We start from the raw sequence: 26,437 nt of genomic DNA on the forward strand, positions 1-26,437 counted from the left end.
CAATTTAATGACAGGTCTTGGATTGACATATACATATTTTGAGACGAAATTTTGCTCGTCGCTCAGGCTGGAGTGCAGTGATGCAGTATCAGCTCACTGCAACCTCTGCCTCCAGAGTTCAAGTGATTTTCCTGCCTCAGCCTCCAGAGTAGCTGGGACTACAGGCACCTGCCACCACGCCTGGCTAATTTTGTATTTTTAGTAGAGATGGGGTTTCACCACGTTGGCCAAGATGCTCTCGATCTCCTGACCTTGTGATCTGCCCGCCTTGGCCTCCCAAAGTCCTGGGATTACAGGCATGAGCCACCACACCTGGCCTGATATTTTATTTTTTTGAGACAAATTCTTGCTCTGTTGCCCAGGCTGGAGTGCAGTAGCGCAACCTCGACTCACTGCAGCCTCTGCCTCCCTGGTTCAAGCGATTCTTCTGCCTCAGCTTCCCCAGCAGCTGGGATTACAGGTGCGTGCCACCACACCCAGCTAATTTTTGGTATAGACAGGGTTTTGCCATGTTGGCCAGGTTGGTCTTGAACTCCCGACCTCTAGTGATCCACCTGCGTTGGTCTCCTAAAGTGCCGGGAATACAGGTGTGAGCCACCATGCCTGGCCGGGTCTTGGATTTTTATAAGAAGAAAAAAAAGGTGTGGGGTAGGGGAGAGCTGGGTGCAGTGGCTCATGCCTGTAATCCTGGGAGGCAGAGGTTGCAGTAAGCCAAGATCATGCCACTGCACTCCAGCCTGGGCAACAGAGTAAGACTGTCTCAAAAAAAAAAAAAAAAAAAAAAAAAAGAAAATTAAGGAAATAAAGCAGTTCCACTAGTGATGTTTTTCTGCACTACTGTTCAATGCTACCGACATTTTTGCCTTAAGAGAACAAGCTTAAAAGGCATGCTCACCCTGCGATTAAGACGCATCTACACAACACAAACGGATGCTGAGCAGAAATGACCCAGAGGCACCATCGTCTTATCAAGCAGTTTATTTCCATTTTCAGTTCTAATGTTGACTTTTTCATAAATATTCACCTGGAATCTCCACTAAGGCTCCTCATGAGCAGGGCCCAATTCCTAGAATGTGCTTGGTGAGTTAGCCCCTGGTATACAGTAGAGGCTCGGCAAATATTTTACTGCCTCCTTTCTAATGATTTCCCAGTGGCCAGCGTTTCCCAACATGTGAGATGTACAGTTCAAAAGGCCACAGGGAAACTGACACAGCAGGGCCATTTCAAAAGGGGAGGATCTTCCAATTCTTCTGATTTTAGGAAATTCTGTTGCGTGCTAACCTTGAACACATGCTAGCCTCCCTTTCTCAGATTTGGAAAGATCTAAAGTAATAGTTATTTCTCTAAAATGAAACATATATTTCATTATATATATATATATATATATATATTACAGATACCTTCTATCTATGGCAATTTATGTTGGATTATTCCATCTATGGCAATCACATCAAGTTTTCTTTCCTTTTTTTTTTTAAGAGATGGGGTCTTGCTATGTTGTCCAGGTTGGTCTTGAACTCCTGGGCTTAAGCTATCCTCTCGCCACGGCCTCCCGAAGTGCTGGGATTATAGGCATGCATCACCGTGCCTGGCCAAATTTTCTTTGTAAATACATTTGAGTGGTAGTAACTAATTTTAAAGGAAAAAAACCTGAAGTAATCTAGAGGTGGAACACAAATGAGGTAAAATATTAGAGAACTGATTCAGCAAGGACTAAAGATTGGGACGCAATGCCCTCTGCACAGTCTGGTTCTTGAGGTTGCGGTGGGTGTGTTTCCAGTGGCGTAGGTCGGTCAGATACTTCTGGCCTTTGGGAGTGCGTGGATGTGACGCGGTCAGTGCCACATGTGAACCAGGTGCTGCGAAGTCCTGTGAAAATCACACACCATATGGTGCACTACAAAGGTATAGATTAAAGGCTGAAGCTTGAAACATACAAAAAAAAAATCCTCTATAGAGCAAGATATATTCCTAGTATTGAGCTGTTCCCAACCAAATAAAAAAAAAAAATTAGGGAAAAAAATAAAAAAGGAAGCATTCCATCAGTGGCTGTATTGAACAAGTAATGTATCATCAAGATATAATCACCCAACCTTTATTATTCCAAGTGCACTACTGTCAAGAGACATGTTACAGCCGCTAAGGACAATGTACTTCAGCTTTCAAACCTGGGCAAGAAGCCACACGACTGCATGAGACAAGCCGTGAGAGGCACTGCTCAGGAGGAAACGGCTGGGTCTCTTCACCAAAATTAGATTACAGCATATTCTGGGAGCACACGCCCTTGTACTGCTTACAAACCAAGGGAGAAAGACCAACGCATCCATCATCCCAACGCCTTCCCTGGAACAGGGAAATGAGAGCATCATTCTGTGGGAACAGCGTCTTTAGACTCTGCATCAGTTTGTTCCACTTCAGCATCCGCGGCAGCTGGGGCAGGAGCAACTCTGGTTTGGGCACTTTCTGCCTCTGCTGCCATTGTCTCGGCGCCATTTCCAGCCTCTGCAGCCTCACTTCTGGCCTTGGGTACGCCCTTCTCATGTGCCGTTCCACAGGGCACCTGCTCTTCCAGCAGCTGTTCAGCTTGAGGATCACTACCGGCCTCCGCTGTGTCCATGGGGCCTTCGTCCTCAGCCGGCTCCCCGTTGCTCTCTGGAGCGGGCGCTCCTTCCCCATCTACGGCCCTCACTGCTGCTGTAATCACCTCTGCTAAGACGTCCGCGGCCACCTCCTCAGGTGTCTCTTTCTTATCCTCACCTCCTAAATTGTCATCTCCTTCCATTTCTGGATCAACAGTTTCACTGGTGAAAGGGTCCTCACCCTGGCCAAAGAGGAAACACAGGTCAGTGTGGTGTAAGCAGAGCTCAGGAGGCCCATGATTGCTGGGATGTCAGCTTTTCAGAACCAGCAGTCCACAAGGGAAACACTTCTGTAAATTATGCCACAGGAGTGAATCCTACATGTTCTCAGAGCCTACAGATTCAGAAAACACCTCGGGGAGATATTCTGCAATTTTTTTTTTTTTGAGATGGAGTCTCGCTGTTGCCCAGGCTGGACTGCAGTGGTGCGATCTCGGCTCACTGCAACCTCCGCCTCCTGCGTTTTTAGTAGAGATGGGGTTTCCACCCACCTCAGCCTCCCAAAGCGCTGCGATTACAGGTGTGAACCACCATGCCCGGCCCATTCTGCAATTTTTCTTTTTTTTTTTGAGACGGAGTTTTGCTTTGTTGCCCAGGATGGAGTGCAATGGCGCGATCTCGGCTCACCACAACCTCTGCCTCCTGGTTTCAAGTGATTCTCCTGCCTCAGCCTCCTGAGTAGCTGGGATTACAGGCAGGAGCCACCACGCCCGGCTAATTTTGTATTTTTAGTGGAGACGGGGTTTCACCATGTTGGGCAGACTGGTCTGGAACTCCAGACCTCAGGTGATCCGCCTGCCTTGGCCTCCCAAAATGCTGGGATTACAGGCACGAGCCACCGTGCCTGGCCTGCAATTTTTAATCAAGCATGTACCAGCGAGGAAAAGTTCACAAGCCCAGCCTTAACTTGATGTTTTTTAAAAAAGGGCATGAGGCCAGGCGTGGTGGCTCACACCTGTAATCCCAGCACTTTGGGAGGCCAAGATGGGTGGATCACGAGGTCAGGAGATGGGACACCATCCTGGCTAACACAGTGAAACCCCATCTCTATTAAAAATACAAAAAAAAAATTAGCTGGGCATGGTGGCGGGCGCCTGTAGTCCCAGCTACTCGGGAGGCTGAGGCAGCAGAATGGCGTGAACCTGGGAGGCGGAGCTTGCAGTAAGTCGAGATCATGCCACTGAACTCCAGCCTGGCAGCCTGGGCGACAGAGCCAGACTCCATCTCAAAAAAATAAAATAAAATAAAATAAAAAAGGGCATGCAATAGGAAGTTAACACTACGTAATATTTTAGTTTCATTAAGGTACAGTGGCTCACGCCTGTAATCCCAGCACTTTGGGAGGCTGGGGCTGGAGGACTGCCGGAGCTCAGGAGTTCGAGACCAGCCTGGGCAACGTGGCGAATCAAGATTCAAATCCAAGTCTGACTCCCTCAGAAGTCAAAATTCTCCTACGTATATGCTAGAAACCTATCTGTAGTCTAAAACAAGCAAACTAAAAGTTATCATTACCAGATTAGGAAACATGTTTTAAAATATGATGCTTAGGGCAAGGCGCTCACGCCTGTAACCCCAGCAATTTGGGAGGTCAAGGCGGGAGGATCACTTGAGGCCAGACCAGCATGGGCAACAGAGCAAGGCTGTCTTAAAAAATTAGCCAGCGTGTGGCCGGGTGCAGTGGCTCACGTCTGTAATCCCAACATTTTGGGAGGCTGAAGCAGGCAGATCACAAGGTCAGGAGATGGAGACCATCCTGGCTAACACAGTGAAACCCCATCTCTCTTTTCTTTTTTTGAGATGGGAGTCTTGGTCTGTCGCCAAGGCTGGAGTGCAATGGCGCGATCTTGGCTCACTGCAACCTGCACCTCCCGGATTCAAGCAATTCACTGCCTCAGCCTCCCAAGTAGCTGGGATTACAGGTGCCCGCCACCACGCCTGGCTAATTTTTTTTTATTTTTAGTAGAGATGGGGTTTCACCATCTTGGCCAGGCTGGTCTTGAACTCCTGACCTCGTGATGCACCCGCCTCGGCCTCCCAAAGTGCTGGGATTACAGGCGTGAGCCACCACGCCCGGCCACGCCATCCCCCTGCAAAACATTAGCCAGGCGTGGTGGTGGGCGCCTGTAGTCCCAGGTACTCAGGAGGCTGAGGCAGGAGAACGGCATGAACCCAGGACACAGAGCTTGCAGTGAGCCAGGATCGCACCACTGCACTCCAGCCTGGGTGACAGAGCAAGACTCCATCTCAAAAAAAAAAAAAAAAAAAAAAAAAATTAGCCAGGTGTGGTGGTGTACTATTGCAGTCCCAGCTACCTGGCAGGCTGAGTGGGGAGGATCTCTTGAGCTCAGGAATTCAAGGCTGCAGAGAGTCTCTGCAGGAATCTCTTGGCTGGGTACCAAGAGAACAAGACCCTGACTCAAAAAAAAGACGCTTAGAAGCCTGAGCCCACACTTGACTCTGGAAACTTTTACCTTGCTTAAGCTGCAAAGGTAAAATATACATCAGTCATGTTTCCTCCCTCTTTTTTTTTTTTTTTTGAGACAAGGTCTCACTCTGCCATCCAGGCTGGAGTGCAGTGGCACGATCTTGGCTCACTGCAACCTCCGCCTCCTGAGTAGCTGGGACCACAGGCGCATGCCACCACGCCTGGCTAATTTATGTATTTTTTGTACAGACAGGGTTTCACCATGTTGTCCGGGCTGGTCTCGAACTCCTGAACTCAAAGTGATCCGCCCACCCCAGCCTCCCAAAGTACTGGGATTACAGGTGTGAGCCACCACGCCCGACCCAGTCATGTTTCTTCAATTGGTTATTTAGATTCTGTGCCTTTAATAGATGGAACTGTCAAATATGGAAGTGTTTAGTAACTGAGAGGAGGGCAAAGGTCCTGAAGTCAGGTTGTGGGCTGGGACTTAGCCACCTGCCCCAAATGCTAAAGTCCTGGGATGAACACTGAGCAAAATGGGTTTCACAAGGAAGAACTGGGAGCTCTTCTAACCAGCCTTCTCTCCATGAGCACCCACTTTGGGACTTCGATATGCTGCTCCCATCATGAAGGCTCTGGTTCTTCACTACCCCTCACCTTCAACCTCACTGTCAGTTGGCTCTATCAATGAAATCTCTTTTTAGCTTCTCTCCTGGAAAATTCTCATGTACCTTGGATTCTTTTTTTTTTTTTTTGAAATGGGGTCTCGCTCTGTCACCTGGGCTGGAGTGTAGTGGCGCAATCGTTAACTCCTTTTAACTCCTGAGCTCAGGGATCCTCCTGCCTCAGCCTCCCAAACTATTGGCATTACAGGCATGAGCCATAACTCCCAGTTCCCCGCTTTCCTTTATTTTAAAGACCAGTCTTGCTATGTTACCCAGGCTGAAGTGCAGTGGTACCACCATCACTCACTGTAGCCTCAAATTCCTGGGCTCAAGCAATCCTCCCATCCCAGCTTCCCGAGTAGGGCTAACCTTGGGTTTTTCTTAAAAAATCACCTAACCATCATTTGCTCAGAATTTTAAGGCTAAACATTCAGGATTTTTCATGGTAAAAATCCATTATGCACTGATTAATCAAGCAGCGCCACATCCCCAGAGTCCCCGGGCAAGCATTGACTCATTGGAAATCCTAGGTCATGTTCCTGAGCTTGATGCATTCCAGTGTCCCTCAACTGTCAAAAGACTCAGAAATGCTAAACGCTGCACTCTGGATTCAACTCCCTGCTCGTGGGGTTCATCTTCCCTTTTGAAAGCTTTTCCTGTCTGTGGTACTTGCAAGCACAAACCTTGAGGTATTTTTCCAGCATCTTCACTATATGTCTGTTGTTCAAAACACTCTTAGCCACATGGAGACTGGTTTTCTTGAACTGTTCAGCAGCCAACTGCAAAGGGAACCAAATGTGAGCTCTTAAAAATGGCAAAGATTAAGGAAGAGAATAAACCAGCCAGGCTCTGCCGAGTCATCCTGAGATCAGCCCTATGCAGAGAAGCGAATCTCAAAACGCCAGCCTCCAAGAATAGAGAGAAGGCTCCAGAGACTGTGCAACCAAGACTAACAAACTGGAAAAGCTGGGCAATCTTAAGAGATAAATGCAAAGATGCACCACTGATACCCATGTAGCACATGCAGAATTGGGGGTGAAACAAGAGCATTTACAAATGAAAGGCTGTGTGGACTCAGTGGAGGAAAAGGACAAGCTCTTTCTTTTCAGTTTTTGGGGTTACATTGATTTCATAAGTTCAACAACAAAAGTATGACTATACTGGGTGTGGCAGCTCATGCCTGTAATCCTAGCACGTTGGGAGGCTGAGGCATGTGGATCACTTGAGGCCAGGAGTTCGAGACAAGCCTGGCCATCATGGTGAAACCCTGTCTACAAAATATAAAAATTAGCTGGGTGTGGTGGTGCACACCCGTAATCCCAGCTACTCAGGAGACTGAGGCATGAGAATTTGGGAGATGGAGGTTGCAATCAGCTGAGATTGTACCACTGCATTCCAGCCTGGGCAATGGAGTGAGACTCTGTCTCAAAAAATAAAATTAAAAACAAAAACAAAAAACAAACACACAACCATGACTGCACCAAGTCTCTGACTGTTTTAGAGCCTGACTTGTTTGCACAATGGTCCCTTGTTTGTATACTGCTTTTCAGCTGATCTTTAACAGTACTGGGGCTGGGTGCAGTGGCTCACACCTGTAATCCCAGCACTCTGGGAGGCTGAGGCGGGTGGATCACCTGAGGTCAGGAGTTCAAGACCAGCCTGGCCAACATGGTGAAACCCTGTCTCTATTAAAAATACAAAAAATTAGCCGGGCATTGTGGTGTGCGCCTGTAATCCCAGCTACTTAGGAGGCTTAGGCTGGAGAATTGCTTGAACCTGGGAGGCAGAAGTTGCAGTGAACTGAGATCGTGCCACTGCACTCCAGCCTGGGCAACAAGAGTGAAACTCCGTAAAAAAAACACAAAAAAACAAAAACGTAAACCAAAAAACCAAAACCAAAACCAAAACCAAAACACAGTACTGTGAGATGGGTGGGCAGCTCTTGACCTCCCCATTTAATAGCTGAGTAAACTAAGGAGAGAGCTGCTAACCCAGGGCCAGAAAGTGACAGGCTGCAGAGCAAACGCAGCCACAGGCACTATTCACTGTCTGCTTTTCTGCACTGACAGCAGGTAGAGCTGTCGCTGGATAGGGCCTCTATGGTCTGCAATGCTAAAAATACTCATGATCTGACTCTTTACAAAATAAGGTATTTTTCCAGCATCTTCAACACTTGACCCCTGGGCTCAACATTTAGCCTGAAGCCCCAGCAGCTAGGTAAGGACAGAACCAGTCCTTTAGTCCAAGTCCCCTGGGCCACTCGGCTTTCAATGGCCCTTCGGTCTCAGCTTATGGAAGCCCCCAGGCCTTCCGCTAGTGGGAAACTGACCAACGTGGAAACACTATCAGGAGAATCTCAGCTACTGCATTTAATCGAGTCTAAGCAACACATTTTCTCACATTTTTATAAAAATTGAGACGAATCTTACGACCCATCGATGGAAGTGATAGACTTGAAACATAGCAAGAACCCCTAAAGATGTTGTTATTCCCCATAAGACACAGCAGGCTCTGAGCCGCAGCCCTGCAATGAGCACCCCAGGCAGTGTGGGGAGGAAGACTCACCCTGCGGTTGTGATTGTGGTCCACGGAGTGCAGGTGCCGCTGGAGGAGCTGCGGCTGTGCAGGAATTAGCATGTCGCAGGCCAGGCAGTGAGCAGCCTCGATCTTCTTGAAGAAGTGCTCCTGGCCAATCCCTGCCAGGAAACGCATGTCTTGTAGGATCTGGGACAGCAAGTGATGCTTTCCTCCTACTCCCCATCCGGGCCCACATTTTCTCTCTGCAACTCTAAGGAATCAGAAGGGCACAGCCTGCCTTTCTATGGGGAGTATGGGTCAGCACATCGGCCTCTATAGCTGTGAATTCTGCACTTTTCAGCTTTTCTGTTCCTCCTGGTTGTTTCTTTTCAAACCAAGGAGGAAAAGATATGAAAGTGCTTAATGTCACTGATATAAGCTGCGATCTATGCAAGGCCACATCCGAAGGTTTCTTTCTTTCCATTGCTGCTGAGTGCTCTTCCCACGGGTCTCATCATCACCTTCTCAGCCAACTTGGGCTGGCTTCATGCCACTTTTTTTTTTTTTTTTTGAGACAGAGTCTTGCTCTGTCGCCTAGGCTGGAGTGCAGTGGTGCAATCTTGGCTCACTGCAAGCTCTGACTCCCAGGTTGACACCATTCTCCTGCCTCAGCCTCCCAAGTAGCTGGGACTACAGGTGCCCGCTACCACACCCGGCTAATTTTTTGTATTTTTTTAGTAGAGACGGGGTTTCACCGTGTCAGACAGGATGGCCTCGATCTCCTGACCTCATGATCCGCCTGCCTCAGCCTCCCAAAGTGCTGGGATTACAGGCGTGAGCCACCGTGCCCGGCCTCGTGCCATGTTTTACGGGCCCTGTCACATGCCTTACTACCATCCAGGAAAGCACTCATCCTGGGATCACAACTCACCTTTGAAAGGATCTGGTTTTGGTTTCGCGGTTTCTTTCTCCATCAATTCCTGACGCCGCTTCTCAATTTTCTTATTTCTGTTTACAATGTATTCCTAGGTGGGATTGGAGAGGGCATAAAGTAAAATGAGAGGTGGGCGCATGTGGGCATTTCTCAGCTGCCAGGGCTAGGCAGGCAGCTATCAGAGTAGCTGCGTGGGGCAGCACAGCACGATGGCTGGAGCTCCTGGTTGTCCCTGTGACTCAGGGACTTACACAGCTACTCTATCTGGGAAAGGAAACCTTGGCCAAGTATAGCCTCTGATTTCCCTTCCTCCTTCAAGGATCCGGCACCTGCGGGATGGGCAGGAGACGCGGTGACGGGGCCCAGGTTTCCTTTACCTGGAGGAACTCCACGGTCTTGTCGGGCAGCTTGGTGCTTATGAACCGCAGGGTCTCTTTGTGAAATTTGCTTTGCAGATGCTTCTGGATCTCTTCGTCATCAAAGCTACGGAACTTGCATACAGAACAGGCAAACTGAATTCTGTAGAAGGAAAACAAGGAGGGGAGTGAAGCAGGGAGCATCAGCTCACCTCTGGGGAGAGCTGAAATAGAAACAGGATTTTCAGTAATTTTTTTCTTTCCTTTTTTTTTTTTTTTTTTTTTTTTTTTTGGAGATGGAGTTTTGCTCTTGTTGCCGAGGCTGGAGTGCAATGGTGCGATCTCAGCTAACCGCAACCTCTAACACCCAGGTTCAAGCGATTCTCCTGCCTCAGCCTCCCGAGTAGCTGGGATTACAGGGGCCCGCCACCAAGCTTGGCTAAATTTTTGTATTTTTATTTTATTTATTTATTTTTTTGAGATGGAGTCTCCCTCTGTTGCCCAGGCTGGAGTGCAGTGGTGCGATCTTGGCTCACTGCAACCTCCGCCTCCCAGGTTCAAGTGATTCTCCTGTGTCAGCCTCCCGAGTAGCTGGGATTACAGGCGCCCACCACCACTCCCAGTTAATTTTTGTATTGTGAGTAGAGACGGGGTTTCACCATGGTGGCTAGGTTGGTCTCGAACTCCTGACCTCGTGATTGACCCACCTCAGCCTCCCAAAGTGCTGGGATTACAGGCGTGAGCCACCGCGCCCAGCCTATTTTTTTTTTGTATTTTTAGTAGAGACAGGGTTTCACCATGTTGGCCAGGCTGGTCTCGAACTCCTGACCTCAGGTGATCCACCTGCCTCAGCCTCCCCAAAGTGCTGGGATTACAGGCGTGAGCCACCGCGCCCAGACTTTTCTTTTTCTCGAGATGAGATTTCACTGTATTGCTCAGGCTGTTCTCAAACTCCTGGGCTCAAGCGATCCTCCCACCTCAGCCTCCCAAGTAGCTGGGATTAAAGGTGCATGCCACCGCACTCAGCCAGGGAAAGTGGCTGCTGAACCAAGAGTTCTGACTTCCCAAGGGGCAACAGAACGGCAGTTACCCAAACTTCCCCAGCTGAAGAATGGGAACACAGGCTTGCAGGTATCTCAGGAAAATGACTCGCATAGTAATCTGCTGGCACTGCAGCCCCTCTGGCCCCAAAGCCCCTGAGAAAACACCAGAAAGCTGCAACTGCTTGGAACTGGGGACGCCCTAGGCTCTGGCTGGCAGCTCTTGGGGCCCAGCATCTAGCTTCACTCACAGCTTCTCATATGAGTTCCTCTCTGCAGGCACTGGGATGACATAAGGCAACCTCATTTTACGTGCAGACAAAACACCTCGCACAATTCAAAACACAAAACCCAGTATCAGTTCTGCCATGAGACTACACATAAAGACATGTCACATCAAATTCTACAGATAAAAAGTGAGGCTTCTTTGTCACAGGCTTTCAAAGCCTCCCCAAATGCAACCACGCTGCATGGCAAGGGAGAGCAGCCTGCAGGCCCCCAGGCCACCACACTGGGGTGCTCCCTCCCTGGCTCTCTCCTGGAGGCTCCTGCCCCTTCTGGTGTAGGGGTGCAGGCCCTGTGGCACTCAGGACTTCACCTCTGCCAACTCCACATGCCTGGCTTCTGACCTCTGACAAGCACCATGAAGACACCTCCGCTTCTGCAGACAGCCCCTACGTAGGCGGGGAGGGGACAATCTCCCGGGGCTCATACACAGCACTGTCAGGAAGCTACTGATGAGCTGTGTGCTTCTCTGCTACACCTCTGCCTCCCCGTGAGAATTCCTCCAAGTCCCTTCGAGATCCTCAGTCATGGCCAGGCGCGGTGGTTCATGCCTGTACTCCCAGCACTTTGGGAGACCAAGGTGCGTGGATCACCTGAGGTCAGGAGTTTGAGACCAGTCTGGCCAACATGGTGAAACCCCGTCACTACTAAAAGTACAAAAATTAGCTGGGTGTGGTGGCGGGCGCCTGTAATTCCAGCTACTTGGGAGGCGGAGGTAGGAGGATCACTTGAGCCCAGGAGGTGGACTGTTGCAGTGAGCTGAGATCGTGCCACTGCACTCTAGGCTGGGCGACACAGCAAGACTCCATCTCAAAGGATAAAAAAAAAAAAAAGAAAAAGATCCTCAGTCACTAGCGCACACTCTGAAGGTTTCTTTTTTTTTTTTTTTAAAGTCACCTGTTCATTGGAAGAACATACAAGATGAAAAAAAAGCAAAAAGAAAAAAAAAAAAAAAGCAAAAAGTAGTAAAAAAAATGTCATCTCTATACCCTCCTCCCAGTACTCTGGGAGGCCAAGGCAGGAAGATCTCCTGAGGCTAGTTCAAGAACAGCCCAAGCAACAGAGAAAGACCCCTGTCTCTTTATTAGATTATTTAAGTTTAAAAATAATTAAAAAGAAAATGTCATCTCAGTTTCCATGTGACATGAAAAGTCATCTACTCTATCCATTTATCTGTTTAAAATAACAAGGGTTTCAATGTTCCTGTACCACTTAAGAAGAAACAGTTCTGCGTTTGGTTCCTGGCTTCGTTTTGCTAAGCATTTCTCTTTTTTTTTTTTTGAATCCTTGATTTAAGGTTCACATGGAACAGTGATTTTCTTTTTTTTTTTTTCTGTTCCTGAGATGGAGTCTTGCTCCGTCGCCCACGCTGGAGTGCAATAGCACAATCTCGGCTCACTGAGATGGAGTTTTTTTTTTTTTTTTTTTTTTTTTTTGAGACGGAGTCTCGCTCTGTCGCCCAGGCTGGAGTGCAGTGGCGCGATCTCGGCTCACTGCAAGCTCCGCCTCCCGGGTTCACGCCATTCTCCTGCCTCAGCCTCCCGAGTAGCTGGGACTACAGGCGCCCGCTACCACGCCCGGCTAATTTTTTGTATTTTTAGTAGAGACGGGGTTTCACCGTGTTAGCCAGGATGGTCTCGATCTCCTGACCTCGTGATCCACCCGCCTCGGCCTCCCAAAGTGCTGGGATTACAGGCGTGAGCCACCGCGCCCGGCCTGAGATGGAGTTTTTGAGATGGAGTTTTTATTTGAGATAGAGTTTCGCTCTTGTTGCCCAGGCTGGAATGCAGTGGTGTGATCTTGGCTCACTGCAACCTCCACCTCCTGGGTTCAACCAATTCTCCTGCCTCAGCCTCCCGAGCAGCGGGGAATACAGGCATGCGCCACCATGCCGGACGAATTTTGTATTTTTAGTAGAGACTGGGTTTCTCCATGTTGGTCAGGCTGGTCTCGAACTCCCAACCTCAGGTGATCTGCCTGCCCTGGCCTCCCAAAGTGGTGGGATTACAGGCGTGAGCCACTGCCCCCAGCCCGTTTCTTTTTCTTTTTGAGACAGAGTCTTGCTCTGTCGCCCAGGCTGGAGTGCAGTGGTGCAACCTTGGCTCACTACAAAGTCCACCTCCCCAGTTTAAGTGATTCTCCTGCCTCAGCCTCCCGAGTAGCTAAGATTACAGGCACCTGCCACCATGCCTGGCTAATTTTTGTAATTTTAGTAGAGATGGGTTTCACCATATTGACCAGGCTGGTCTTGAACTCCCGGCCTCAAGCGATCCGCCAGCTCAGCCTTCCAAAGTGCTGGAATTACATGTGTGAGCCACGGCATCTGGCCCCTTTTACTAAGCATTTCTTTGAACACGACAATCACTGCCCAGACTGGGCGCAGTGGCTCACGCTTGTAATCCCAGCACTTTGGGAGGCCAAGGTGGGCAGATCACAAGATCAGGAGTTTGAGACCAGCCTTGCCAACATGGTGAATCCCGACCTCTACTAAAAATACAAAAATTAGCCAGGCGTGGTGTCAGGCGCCTGTAATCCCAGCTACTTGGGAGGCTGAGGCAGGAGAACTGCTTGAACCTAGGAGGCAGAGGTTATAGTGAGCCGAGATTACGCTACTGCACTCCAGCCTGGGCGACAGAGCAAGACTCCATCTCAGAAACAAACAAACAAAAAGAAAATCACTGTCCCATGTGAACCTTAAGGTCAAGGATTCCCCAGCATCACATGATCACTGGTGATTTCAGTTTCTAGTCAGAAGCCACTTAACTCCTGGCAGGGAGAGGCAGGCACATGGTGTGCTCACAATGACATCCTTTGGGCTCAACATTTTTGCAATGCTTTTCTATTGTGGGACAAAATCTTGATGGTAGGATCATCTCTCTACCTGTCTCCTAGCTATGTCAAACTCTAGGGGTGGTCTGGATTTGGATAAGGTGAACACAGGACAGTGTCTGAGATGCCAGACACCAGGCTAGGGGACAGGGATGCCCCTCAGGCCTGCAGGAGAGTAACAGAGCCCGCTGCTGAGCAGTTATGGACCACACAGACCCACCAGCAAGGCTGGGATTCCAGAGGAATAGAGACACAGGAGTCAAACACCAATCCTCTAAAGCAAGAACAGAAACCTAACCACCAAAGCAACGTCCCAGCCATCCTAGAAGACAGGTAGCTCGTGTGCTGGGAGCACGAGTGATGGTCTTTTCTGCACTCCCAATTGTTTACTGTTTTGCCTCCCACTGGTTTGGCCAGAGGAGTCAGGCCACCAGGCCCCCAGCATTGTGGAGCGAGGACAGGTGAGCTCGGCAGTGCCTCCACCGCACGAGTCCACCTCCTCCTGTGGGGTCGTGTGCCGGCGCCTCACCTGTCGGCTGCACGGTCCCGCGTCCTGTCTCTTCTCCTTTGCTTTTCCCTTCTCTTCTTCACATCCTCGTCCTCGTCCTCCTTCTCTCCTGTAACAGACAAGTCCCTTCGAGACGCTCTGAGTGGCCTGCAAAGCAGCTGAGCTCCAGGGCCTGGTCGGGGGGCTGCAGCTTGGCCACCGCACCCTGTGCCCTGCCACTGCCTACACCACGCGGCAGGGTCCAGGATGCCCCAAGGCACTGTCAGAGACTCCTGGTGGACACGGGCCTGGAGTGAGAGCCCGTAGTAGTCACCAAACTCCCCACATGGCCTGAGGCAGCCAGGATGGGCTAGGGACACAGCCTGCCCACCCCATGTGCACCACAGCCCCCTGCTCCCTCTGTCCTCCCCATTCTGCTTGTCCAATCTCATGCCCTGCGATGGGGTCTTCTCCCAATATCACAGGAGAAGCCAATTCTCCCCGGATGAAGAGGCGGCAGCTGAAGGCCTCAGGAAGTGAAGCAGCTGCTCCGCCGCCCTCTATCCCACCTCTAGGTGGACCGTGACGAGCGTCCTGGCCCCGTCTGAACTAGGGCCTCAGCAGGTCTGACAGTCCTTGCTGGCCCGACCTCTATCTTCCACTCACAAAAACCGTCAATCTAGGGCTTTCCCAGGGCTGCGTGGGAAGCAATCCTAGAAAAAAATTTGGGAAGAGACCAATTGGTCCTCCCGTCCATCCCCCGGGGCCAGCAGAGGAGCTCCTCGGAGAGCCACGCGGCCATCATCCCAGCATGAGGCCAGGGACGGACGCTGAAAAAAGGTTGGAGAAGCATCTGAACTGTAACCCCTACCCCTGATGCCAGTCCCGAGACTGTCCCACGAAGATGGCGACCGGCGTGCGCTGCTCAGAAGCCTCTCAAAAGGGCGTGTGGGATTTTTGGCAAGAGGTCACTGCCTGAAACTATGACTGCTGTTTAATAGCAAAGTCATCCCGGGTAGGTAGCAGGACCTGCGCGCAACAGACATGTCACCTTTGCTTTAGCATTGTGCCGCTAAGCGCTCGGGGCGCCCCGTGCTACGGACAGGACTGCTGCGGGTCGCGGGGGGGAGGACCGCAGAGGGCTGGCAAAGCCTGAACAGGAGGAATATCTAAGCCAAGGGCCTTCAGAATGGATGGGAGCAGGGCCACTGAGGAGCCAGCCTATGATCCTTGGGGTAACCAGCTACGGAAAGACCCACAGGACAGGTAAAGAAACGAGTGGCTTCAGGGTGAGCTCCAGGCCGCGGCACCTCAGGCCGCTCTGCCATGAGGGATTTAAGCCTGCTCTGCTGTTGCTGCAGACCCTCTGGTCTCCTGCATTGGACATGAAGAGACCTGCTGAAGGGCGCCTGCCTCTCAAAGACCCAGTGGGCCTGGGTGCTCCCGACCCTGCAGGTGTCTGCTGTCACACACTCGCAGGCACGAAGCAATGTGCAGTGCAGCTGCCAGTATCCCCACCACAGAGGCCCACAGCACAGCCCAGGGCAGGCGACTGAAGGAACTGGACAAAAGGAAGCCCCAGAGAAAACAGTTCAGGGAAATGCACTGGCCGAGGAGGGCACAGAAGATGGGCTGGGGGCCTCTTCTCTCATGTTTCTCCTTCCCTACAAACTTCGACTGTGGTGGACACCCAAGGCTGCCCCCCCCCATCCCCACTGCAGCCCGCATCGGGTCAGGCAGACAGACCCGTTTCCAGTAAATGCTGCCCTAGACACTTTGAAGCAAAGTGTTGGCTGATCGCCACGGTCAAGGCCCATCTGGTGGCTGCAGCCCCTCTTCCCCCACAGCCACGGGCCCCTCCATCCAGGCCCCTGGCTTGCTCAGAAGCTGGGCAGTAAGTGCGGGGCAGCTGGGAAGACACAGGAAAGCTGCAAGGGACACGGTGATGCCTACCTCTTTGCCTCCCAGAGTCGCAGAATTCATCCTCCTGGAAAAGAGTATACACAAAGTCCGGCAGTGAGCTGGTGTGTCCAGAACTCTCCACAACCAGCCCAGTCCCTGGCCACTGCCTGGTGGGCAGTCTCACCCAAGACCTAGGTTGCTATGCCACCAAGAATGAGCCACAGTGTGTTAGGACCAGCCTCCGGGGCTCAGGACACGGCCTGTGTGTCCTGTTATTACTCCTAGTTGCCTTCAGAGATTCTGTAACAATCACCTTGCTAAAAAGCCACTCACCCACCCTCTCTCGGTTCCTCCTAAGCTGCAGAACTGCCTGCCCCATGACAAAGACCCACCCGTACAATTCTATGAACGGAGCCTGTTCACCAACCGTAGGGAGATAGAGTCTCACTTGGGGGATGCCAGTTCCCGCATTCTTCATAGAGAATGGGTTCCACCACGTTTCCTGAGCTTTTGTTTATATTTACCCAATGTCTTTTTTTTTTTTTTTTTTGAGACGGAGTCTCGCCCTGTCTCCCAGGCTGGAGTGCAATGACGCAATCTCGGCTCACTGCAACCTCTGCCTCCTGGGTTGAAGCAAATCTTCTGCCTCAGCCTCCCGAGTAGCTGGGACTATAGGCGCATGCCGCCACATCCAGCTAATTTTTGTATTCTCAGTAGAGACGGGGTTTCACCATATTGGCCAGGATGGTCTCAATCTTGTGACCTCGTGATCCACCCGCCTTGGCCTCCCAAAGTGCTGGGATTACAGGTGTGAGCCACCGCGCCAGGCCTATATTTACCCGATGTCTTAATAACAATCACGTATAGATAAAAACGATTCAACTGAGAATCTGAACAGAGCTGACTCCTTAGGCAGTGAACATACGGCTAAATTAACAATCAGCAGGTTTACAGAGATTCCTAATCTCAAGACCAGCAAAAAATAGGGATCAAGTGAGACTCTGAAAACCTGAAAAGCCACCATCTCCTGCCTGTTCCCTGCCTGTGTGACTCTAAGGAGTTGGGGAAGGCCCTTCTTCCCACGCTGGACCTCCAGGCCCTACACCTCCAACTTGGATCAGAATCTACACTGGGGTGGCTGAGGCACCTCCCCAAGAGCTTGGGGTGGTCCCGGCTATGAACTGGCCCCACGTGCTGCCTGCCTGTACCTTGTTGTGAGGATGGAAGGATGAGGACACCAGTCAGCGGCACCCGGCACGGAGCTGGCGGCAAATGAGCCTCCAGCCTGTGCTTGGAGGCTTCAGCCCACAGTCCCTGCACTTACTGGCCTAGAGACCAGGGAGAGGAACTGGGAGCTTTTTTCAGAAAAGGAATGTTTGTTGTAAGTTGAAAACTTTTTTTTTTTTGAGACGGAGTCTCCCTCTGTCACCCAGGCTGGGGTGCAGTGATGCAATGTCAGCTCACTGCAACCTCCACCTCCCAGGTTCAAGTGATCCTCCTCCCTCAGCCTCCCAAGAAGCTGCGACTACAGACAAGTGCCACCACTCCTGGCTAATTTTTGTATTTTTAATCGAGACGGGGTTTCACCATGTTGGCCAGGCTGGTCTCCAACTCTTGACCTCAAGTGATCCACCCACCTGAGCCTCCCTAAGTGCTAGGATTACAGGTGTGAGCCACCGTGCCGGCTAAGGTGGAAAACTTTTAGAAACCTAGCTAAAAGTCAGGGTCCTGAATCCACTCAGAGGTAGTCACATCTACCATGGCAGCTGCTCCTGCCCCTTTGTGAGGAAGGGTGATTAAAGAAAGAAGAAATCCCACACTAGAGGCAAAAGGGCTGCCTGGTGGACTTACACCCTTGAATTCTTCATCTCCTGAGCGGAAGTCACCAGCTGCGTCATCTGCCAGACACAAAGAAAGGAAAAGTCAGTCCCCGGAGAATGGTCCCATCCGGTTTCCGCCCTCCCAAGCTCGCCATCCAGGGTGAGTCTGCCCTGACCACAGTGGGGTTGAAACATGCCACCTGCGAGTGTCCACGACACAGATGGGGCAAGCAGAGCCCCCAGCAGGCAGCCGACCCATCCTACATCTGTCTGGCCCACCTGGCCCCCAGGACATACCATTTTCGGAGAAATCTCCTTCACTGTCAACCCGGGCCAGTTTGGTGTCTGGCTCCTCGTAAAGTTGGAACTGCTTCCGTTTCCTGCCCGTGCCATCTGGTCCGAAGCGGTCAAACCCTCTCCTCTTGGGCTACAGACAACAAGCACACCCCATGAGCTACTTACCAGGGCCATGAAGATGCCCCACAGAAAAATACAAGGAGGTTGTAGGATCAGACAACACAGGCACAAAAGGTCTTTTCAAAAAGCAAACAGACAACATAATTTGAAACTAAAAAGAAAATCATGCTGAGTGAAAAGAAGCCAGGAACAAAAGGCCACACGTTTCGCGACTCCATTTGTGCAAAATGTCTAGAACACACAAATTCAGAGACCAGTGGTGGTTGTTGGGGGCTGGCGGGGGCGGGGAAGAGACAGGGGTGACTAATGAGAAGAAGTTTCTCATCTGGTTGACATAAATGCTAAGATTAGACTGTGATGGTGGGGATGGTTGCACAATCCTGTAAATTAACTAAAAGTCGAACTGCGCACTTAAAAACATTTAAGTGAATGTTGAGATGGGGAAATTTTACCTCAATAAAGCTGCTAAAAAGAGAAGCAAAGGCGGCCGGAAGGAACCTTGCGAGGGCTTACCCGATCCCGATCCCGCATCCGAGGCTGCGAGCGGCCACATCCGTAGGGCATGGTGCTGTCATAGCCGCCCGCCCCCTGCATGCCCATCACGCCGTAGTCGGGAGCCATGGACTGGGAGAAGAGGGACGGAGGTGGCCGGCTGGGGGAGGGCCCTCCCAGGCCCCGTCCACCCACGTAGTTCAGCTCGTTCCAGGGCGTGGACAGGGGCTCAGAGGACGCAGCGGGGGGCACGAAGGGGTCGCTGCGCATGAAGGTGCCAGGGTTGCTCCGGTCCTGGAAGCGGCCCTGGCCCCGGCCCCGCATGAAGCCATCAAGGGAGCCCCGCTCCCGGGCCGGGTCTCGGCATTCACTGTACTGCCCCCCAAAGCTGCCATTGCGGTCGGACCCCAGGTCGAACTCATAGTCGTAGCTGTAGCTGGGGCGGTAGGGGTTGTGCTCCGGCAGGCAGGGCCTGGAGTCGTAGGACTCGAACGGCTGGAAGCGGAAGGAGCTGCAACAGAAGCACAGCCCATCGGGGCGGTCACCCCGATCACCCACTGCCACACTCCCTCAGTATAACCTCGACACCCCTACATTCAAAACAGCAAACCAAACCACCCTGCATCCCACCTAAGTGCTGGGATGACCAAAACTGACCAACACCCTCCCTGGAACACTGCTGAGCAGGGGACAGAGCCCCTGGCCACAGGAATAGCATGATGTAGAAAAAAGGAGTCTCGGGGAGCTTAGCCAACAACCACGCCCAAGCCCCGCCATGAAGAAAAGCAAGGAAGTCCTACTGTAACATCACTGACCCCCCAACGAGCCCAACTCGTCAATGCCACACCCAAGAGGGAGGCGGGGACAGGCCCTCCCTCAAGAGTGGGTGCCCACTCCCATGTGCACAAAGGTGGGGATGTGTGGGGTCCCGGGGAAGGGTTTGGGTCCATAATCACCTCTCCCGGTCCTGTATGCCCTCCCCACCGCCGCCGCTCCCGCCCCTGCCTCCTTCCTTGGACATCATGTCCAAACGCTGGTTGATCTTGGCAATGAGGGAGTCGGAATTGTCGGTGCATGGCTCTGGGCCGTAAGAGGCCATGTGCATGGCAGGGGCCCCGGCCGCCAGGCCGCCATCATTGGCCTTGGCGGCCTCCCACGAGGCTGGGCCGTAGCTGTAGGTTGCGCTTGTGGTGACACTGGTGTTCTGGGCGCCGTAGTAATTGTAGTTTTCATAACCTATCACAGGGGGAGGAGCCAAGTCAGACTTCAGCAGCCACGAGGCCTGTCCATGGTGGACACAACCGGGGAGGGGCACCCGCTGCCACGGAGAAGGAAAACGGGTGTGGGACCCATTGCTGCTGGCATCACTTCACACTGCACTGTGACCTGCCAAGAGGCAGCAGGAGGTGGCCAGAGAAAGGGGCAGCCTCAGTGCCGAGCGGCGGGTTTTCCATGCCAGACGCTAGGACCTGTTTCCCATTCAAAGTCGGGTGACTGAGAGCCTGGGAACAGCAGTTCCGGCTGCTGACAGGCCCCACAAAGGACCGCTGCTCCCAAAGCACAGTCGCAGTCCTCCCCATCATGCTCCCCTGAGGCCGCCCACCACAGCCCTCTGCAGTCCCCCCATATACACAACAGCAGCCGTGGCTGACTGCGTCCTCAGGAACAGAGCCAGAAAGTCCACGCCAGACCTCCCTGACGGGCTGACCCGCCTGGCCTTCAGATCAGAGGCCCACTTGCCCGCCCACAGACCCCCCCACAGAAGGGCTTACCTTGCCAGCTGGCCACACCAGTTCCATATGCACCTTAGGGGAAACAAAAACACACAAGAGCCCTGTTTGCAGAACGAAGGCACTGACACCCCAGCTGTCACCTTGCTCCACCCTCCACAGCCCCAGGGCCAGGGCTTCCCTCCGCAGCGCTCAGGGAGACACCCTTGGGTGTTTTTAGCTCACTCAACTCCTACAGAGCACTAGGCTGAGAGGCTGAGCACAAGCAAGCCCTCTATCCCGGGCAAGGCCAACCGTCCGTCAGGGCAAGGGAAGGGACGCTGCACGCTCCCCAGGAAGCTCGTCCACTGTGGGCTGCTGGCCAAGAGGTTGGCCAGGCCAGGCCCCAGGCAGAGTCCTCGTAAAGGGCCAGTTCCCATCAGAAGCCAGAGTGCAGGCGCTGCCAACTGCACAGCAAGGCATTGGTGCAAAGTCACGTCCTCAACTCAAGCGAAAAAGAGGACGTTATGTGCCACGAGCGACTTGGAAGGCCTCCTCCTGAAACACCGGGTGGTGGCTCAAAAGCAGCCCCACTCCCCATGTTGCCTGAGTCAGATCTCAGGCTCAGAAAACAAAGGAAGCCCTCGTGCCCTAAAACACGGGCTGGCAGAAAGCAGAAAGCCTCGCCAGCAGAGAGCATGCACTGGTCCGCCAAACAAGCCTAGCATCATGGCCCTGACTCTAGAGCAGGGGTCTGCAAAAAGTCCAGCCACACCCAGCCCACTTCCCGCCTTGGCACAGCCCTTAGGATTTTCGAATTTCAGTGCCCATAAATAAGTACCAGCACACTGCCCGTAGCCCTGTGTTCTCAGGCTCTGCCCTCAGCTAAGGATGAATTTTACGTTTTTAAATGGTTGGGGTAGTTTCTAAAGTATATTCAATGACAAATTTTGACATGAGATACATCACTTACACACTAGATCAAAACTCAGAGAACTATACAAATTAACAAAAACTATGAGCTATAGTGAATAATATCACATCAACATTGGCTGATTAATTGTAACAAATGCATCACACCAATGCAAGATTTTTTTTTTGTTTTTTGTTTTTTTTGAGATGGAGTCTCGCTCTGTTGCATGGGCTGAAGTGCAGTGGCGCAATCTCAGCTCACTGCAAGCTCCGCCTCCTGGGTTCACGCCATTCTCCTGTCTCAGCCTCCGGAGTAGCTGGGACTACAGGCGCCCGCCACCACGCCCGGCTAATTTTTTTTGTATTTTTAGTAGAGACGGGGTTTCACCGTGTTAGCCAGGATGGTCTCGATCTCCTGACCTCGTGATCTGCCCGCCTCGGCCTCCCAAAGTGCTGGGATTACAGGCGTGAGCCACCGTGCCTGGCCTTTTTTTTTTTTTTTTTTTTTTGAGACAGGGTCGTGCTCTGTCACCCAGGCTGGAGTACAGTGGCATAATCACAGCTCACTGCAGCCTTACCTCCTGGGCTCAAGCAATCTTCCTATCTCAGCCTTCTGAGTGGCCGGGACTACAGGCACGCACTGCCACGCCCCACTAATTTTTCATTAGTTGGATAAAAGGATCACTTGAGCTCGGGTCTCGAACTCCCAGGCTCAAGTGAGCCTCTTGCCTCAGCCTCCCAAAGTGCTGGGATTGCAGGCGTGTGCTGCCTCGCCCAGCTAACGAAAGATCTTACTAATGAGACCAGGCGTGGTGGCTCACGCCTGTAATCCCAGCGCTTTGATTATGGGATTGATTATGAGGTCAGGAGTTCGAGACCAGCTTGGCCAACATGGTAAAACCCTGTCTCTACTAAAAATACAAAAATTAGCTGGGCGCAGTGGTGGGTGCCTGTAATCCCAGCTACTCGGGAGGCTGCGGCTGCAGTGAGCCGAGATCACACCACTGCACTCCAGCCTGGGCAACAGAGCAAGACTCTGTATCAAAAGAAAAAAAAAATCATACTAATGAGATTTTTAGTACACTCACTACAGGTGTAGTGTACACTCAGTACACCTGAGTGGAGGTGGGTGGGCGTATGAAACTCCACTACTCAATCTAAAGCTGTACTAAAAAGTCTGGTAATTATAGAGAAAAAACACCTCGGATATACCCTCAGCTATTTACTCAGAATAACAAAAATATTTTGCCAAAATAGAGTATTCACTAACACACAAAAATTAGGAACTTCAAATTGTATTGTCTGTAAGTAACTACTGGCATTGTCCCATCCACTCTTTCACACATTTATGACTGCTTTCCTGCTACAGAGACTGTGGAGCCCATAAAGCCACAAAGATATTCACTATCTGATCTTTTACACAAAGTTTGCTGACCCCTGGGCTACTACTCTCCCTTGACCCAAGTTCAGCTCTGCCATGCTAGGGCCTTGAGTTAGGGGAAGCCCACGCCTCACCCGCAAAGCAGAGCCCACTTACCCTGGGTGTTGGCAGGTCCAGCACTCCACGCCCCGTAGCCTGCAAGAAGACCCCGTGAGTTAAAATTCTATTTGTCACACCAGAGAACGGGTCCTTTTGGGGGTACTCCTAAAGGGATCTCCTTACAGTTCAGTGCCAGCCTTAGAAGAAGGAAGACTCCCCCCCACCCCACCAAAAAAAAGCCATCACACAACTGGCTAATGGCGTCATCGCATTCCACCTGGCTGAGATCAAAGCAGAAAAAGAAGGGTGGGAAGTGGGCTTGGAAGTCAGCTCCGCCCTGCAGAGGGACCTTGGCCAAGGACCTCACCTCTCCAAGATTTCATCCACAACTGAGGCTAACACAAGACAATCCACTCAGCATGAGGACACGTTCCCCCACCCACCACACAGCTAGGAAACCAGTTCAGAGTGCCATCACAAGTACTTCGTAACTGAAAACAAGCATGGGAATTTAGTGACATAAATTGCATCTTTCTAAGCTGCACTTCCTGCCACTTTTTTTTTTTTGAGGCGGGGTCTTGCTCTGTTGCCCAGGTTAGAGCGCAGTGCCGCGATCTCGGCTCACTGCAAGCTCCGCCTCCTGGGTTCACGCCATTCTCCTGCCTCAGTCTCCCGAGTAGCTGGGACTACAGGCGCCTGCCACCACGCCCGCCTAATTTTTTGTGTTTTTAGTAGAGACGGGGTTTCACCGTGTCAGCCAGGATGGTCTCGATCTCCTGACCTCGTGATCCGCCAGCCTCTGCCTCCCAAAGTGCTGGGATTACAGGCGTGAGTCACCGCGCCCGGCCCTTCCTGCCACTTTTAAGGCCTCCACGGATCCCCTGGACCTTTAAGTCCCAGAGCCTTCGCCTGGCCCTAAGGCATCAGACAGCACTCTTCACCCCTCCACACACCCCGCCCACTATGGCATCTGTCTGGTCCCTCCAGGAAGGAGAATGGGAACTGTGTTCTCTTTATTTCTGTGTCCCTGGGGCCCAGCACTGAGCTGCGCGTGGGTGGCCATCATGCCTGTTAAATGACTTCACTTTGATGAGGCAGGAACATATCCATGTCTCCCTCACCAGAACAACCCCCCCGCCCCTGGCTAAGTGCCTAGTGCGTGCCGATACACCGCAAGCACCCAGCAAACCCTGTTGTCCGGAATGCCATTCAGAGACAAGGGAGCTAGGCTCATGGGTTACGAGACTTGACCCAGTCATACTGCTGAGTTTTGCCCTCTTGCTATGCTACGCCTTCCCCTCCGTCATACCGCAAAACCTTCTAAATTCGCATCCGTGCAGCAGAAAGGCAGACTGCAGATTCTAACAGCAAGTAACCAACCTCGAGAGACTGCTTCTCTGTGAAGCTCTAGTGTAAGTGGCACGCACTATTAACCTTAAAACGCTCCCGGAAGCACAAGAAATCAGGGAAGCTTAACTATCTCCACTGTGTCTGAAAGGTTTTCGGCAGGTAGGAAGAGGGGGTAAAAAAAAAAAACCTCTCCAAACTAAGAATGAAAAGGAGGAATACAATACCTGCAGAAAAGATCTGATGGGAAAGAAGGGAAAGAATGGTGAAATCTACCCAGGCTGCGGAAGACCAGGAGAGCCAGGCTGAGCCTTCGCTAGGACCCGGAAGACACCAAAGCACACCGCGCACACTGCCGCCTCAGGACCGAAACCTCTCTGCAATTTCTGGTGCTGGGCTACTTTTGCCCTGCCACTTCTCAAGATCGACAACTTCTCGAGCTCCTGCAGCCAGGATCAGACCACTAGCTTCTCTACAACCAGTCGAGCTCCACCCAGCATGTCCCAACTATCCCCTGTGGGCAAACTTTGCTCCCAGAAGGCTCTGATTCCAGAAGCAGGGAGCAGGCAGCTCGAGAAGATCGGCCCTACTGCAGGCCAAGCGCTAAATCCTAGTGGGGAAAGGACACGTTCCCTCCTGCACAGCTCCTCGGCCCCTCCAGGCCACCACAACAGACTGCCTAAAGGAGAACTGCCAATGTCACCAGCCCCAGGGCACATCAGGTTTCCAGCTTTGTACGAACACTCAGCATCTGCCCCTCACCATCCTGTCCCAAGCCAGCACGCGCCGGGTACAGAGCTGGAGCCCGGCGAGGCCGACTCTCGCGCCGGCAGCACTCGGCCCCAACGCGCTGCACCGGGGACTAAAGGCCCGACCCCGCGCAGCCCGACGGCTTCCGGGACAGGCGCCCTGGGCCACGTGAGCCCAGCGGAGACCCTACACGGCCCCGCGGGCCTAGGGCAGGTCGGGAGAGAGGCGGCCCCCGCGGTCCGCCCGCGGCCCCAGACCCAGCTCCCCGGGTCCGACCTCACAACCCCACGCTGTAGCTCCGCCCCCCTAGCGCCGCCATTTTGTGGCGTCTTCGGAAGAGGAAGCCGGGAGTGCAAACCCCGGGGTCGCTGGGGGCCGGAAGGACTCCGCCGAAGGTGAGGGGCAAAAACGGCCCACACTGTCCAAGACGGCCCCACGAAGCCCACCGCGGCGTCTGCCCCAACCCCGAGTCCCGCCCGCCTCCTCGGGGCCTGGCGGCCAATCCGCACGCAGCGCCCCGGGAGCGACGGCGCCAAAGCCCAATGAGCGGCGCGCGCGCGCCCTGGCCGCCTCTCCGGAGGGCCCAGCTGCGGCAACCACGCTCGGGACGAAGGCCCGGCCCGCGGCAGTCTGCGCAGCGGCTGCGCCGCCCGCACAGAGCCTTCCCTCCCCGCTCCGCACCCAGCAGCCAACACAAACCTCCGTAGCCCTGGTCCATGTCTTCGACGCGGCCCACCAGCAGCCCCTTTTACTAGGCGACCACAGCACGCATGCGTTCAGCGCACCTCCGCCATCGACTACTGGAAGACCAGGCGCACACGTCACTACTTCCGCGCGCCCCCATTGGCTGGTCTTCACGAGGGCCCGCCCTCGCCGTCCCAGCTGGCCTTTCGGGCTGCTAAGATCCAGCTCCGTGGCCTGATGGGAGTTGTGGTCCCACCGCCGTGCCCGACGGCCCGGCCCGCGCGCATGCGCACCCCGCCCCTCCGCCCACCCCCGCCCCGCCCCGCCCGCGCGGCACAGTAACAGAGAAACCCGGAGGTAGGATGGGAAAACTTTATTAGGTTTGGTTTCCAGCTTCGGCCACGCGGGCCCCGCCCGCCCCGAGCTCGGGTCACGGGGCGCCCCCGCCGCCCTCCTCGTCGTCCTCCACGTCGAGGCCCGGGATGCCGCGGATCTGGCGTTGCAGCGCCCCTCCCAGCAAGGGCACGGCGCCCTCCTCCTCCTCCTCTGGGGGCGGCGGCGGTGGCGGCGACACGGCCCCGGGGGCTGGCTCTGGGGGCACGGGAGGCTGCGCCGGCACGCCCTCTGCGCCCTCCGAGATCCCTGCCGCTTCGCCCGGCGCCCCCTCGTCCAGGGCACCGCCCTCAGCCTCCTCCTGCTCCTTCTCCTCCTCGGGGCTGTCGGTGAAAGGGTTCTCGCCCTGTGGGG

At 52.9% G+C, this 26,437-nt stretch overlaps 2 protein-coding genes across 8 annotated transcripts in view; both read right to left on the minus strand.

The window, feature by feature from the left end:
- Positions 1-963: 963 nt before the first annotated feature.
- Positions 964-25,975, minus strand: AKAP8 (A-kinase anchoring protein 8). 4 transcript variants are annotated; one of them, XM_016935347.3, is made up of 14 exons: positions 25,706-25,975; positions 22,967-23,005; positions 20,581-20,613; positions 19,765-20,044; positions 18,830-19,319; positions 18,197-18,326; positions 17,931-17,977; positions 16,131-16,164; positions 14,220-14,307; positions 9,558-9,699; positions 9,178-9,271; positions 8,295-8,425; positions 6,413-6,508; positions 964-2,821 (listed from the first exon to the last, which is right to left on the minus strand). In XM_016935347.3, exons 1-14 carry the CDS (start codon positions 25,722-25,724, stop codon positions 2,366-2,368), a joined length of 2,079 nt encoding a protein of 692 aa, XP_016790836.1. In that variant the 5' UTR covers positions 25,725-25,975; the 3' UTR covers positions 964-2,365. The 4 variants fall into 4 exon arrangements, with proteins under 4 accessions (XP_016790836.1, XP_016790838.1, XP_063657371.1 ...); XM_016935349.4 differs by lacking the exon at positions 25,706-25,975 and adding an exon at positions 25,283-25,503 and having other exon boundaries at positions 2,080-2,821; XM_063801301.1 differs by lacking the exon at positions 25,706-25,975 and adding an exon at positions 24,484-25,453 and having other exon boundaries at positions 2,080-2,821.
- A 73-nt stretch (positions 25,976-26,048) lies between these two features.
- The window catches only part of AKAP8L (A-kinase anchoring protein 8 like), a 38,349-nt gene continuing 37,960 nt past the window's right edge, over positions 26,049-26,437 (minus strand). For all 4 annotated transcript variants that reach the window (XR_010153740.1, XM_016935352.3, XM_016935351.3 and 1 more), the window contains one exon: positions 26,049-26,429. Coding sequence is in view for 3 of the 4 variants with exons in the window: in XM_016935352.3 (XP_016790841.1) it covers positions 26,121-26,429 (309 nt within the window). In the remaining variant the exon portion in view is untranslated. The remainder of the gene's footprint in view (positions 26,430-26,437) is intronic.

The sequence above is a fragment of the Pan troglodytes genome, chromosome 20 (assembly GCF_028858775.2).
Source record: "Pan troglodytes isolate AG18354 chromosome 20, NHGRI_mPanTro3-v2.0_pri, whole genome shotgun sequence".
NCBI classification, from domain to species: Eukaryota; Metazoa; Chordata; class Mammalia; order Primates; family Hominidae; genus Pan; species Pan troglodytes.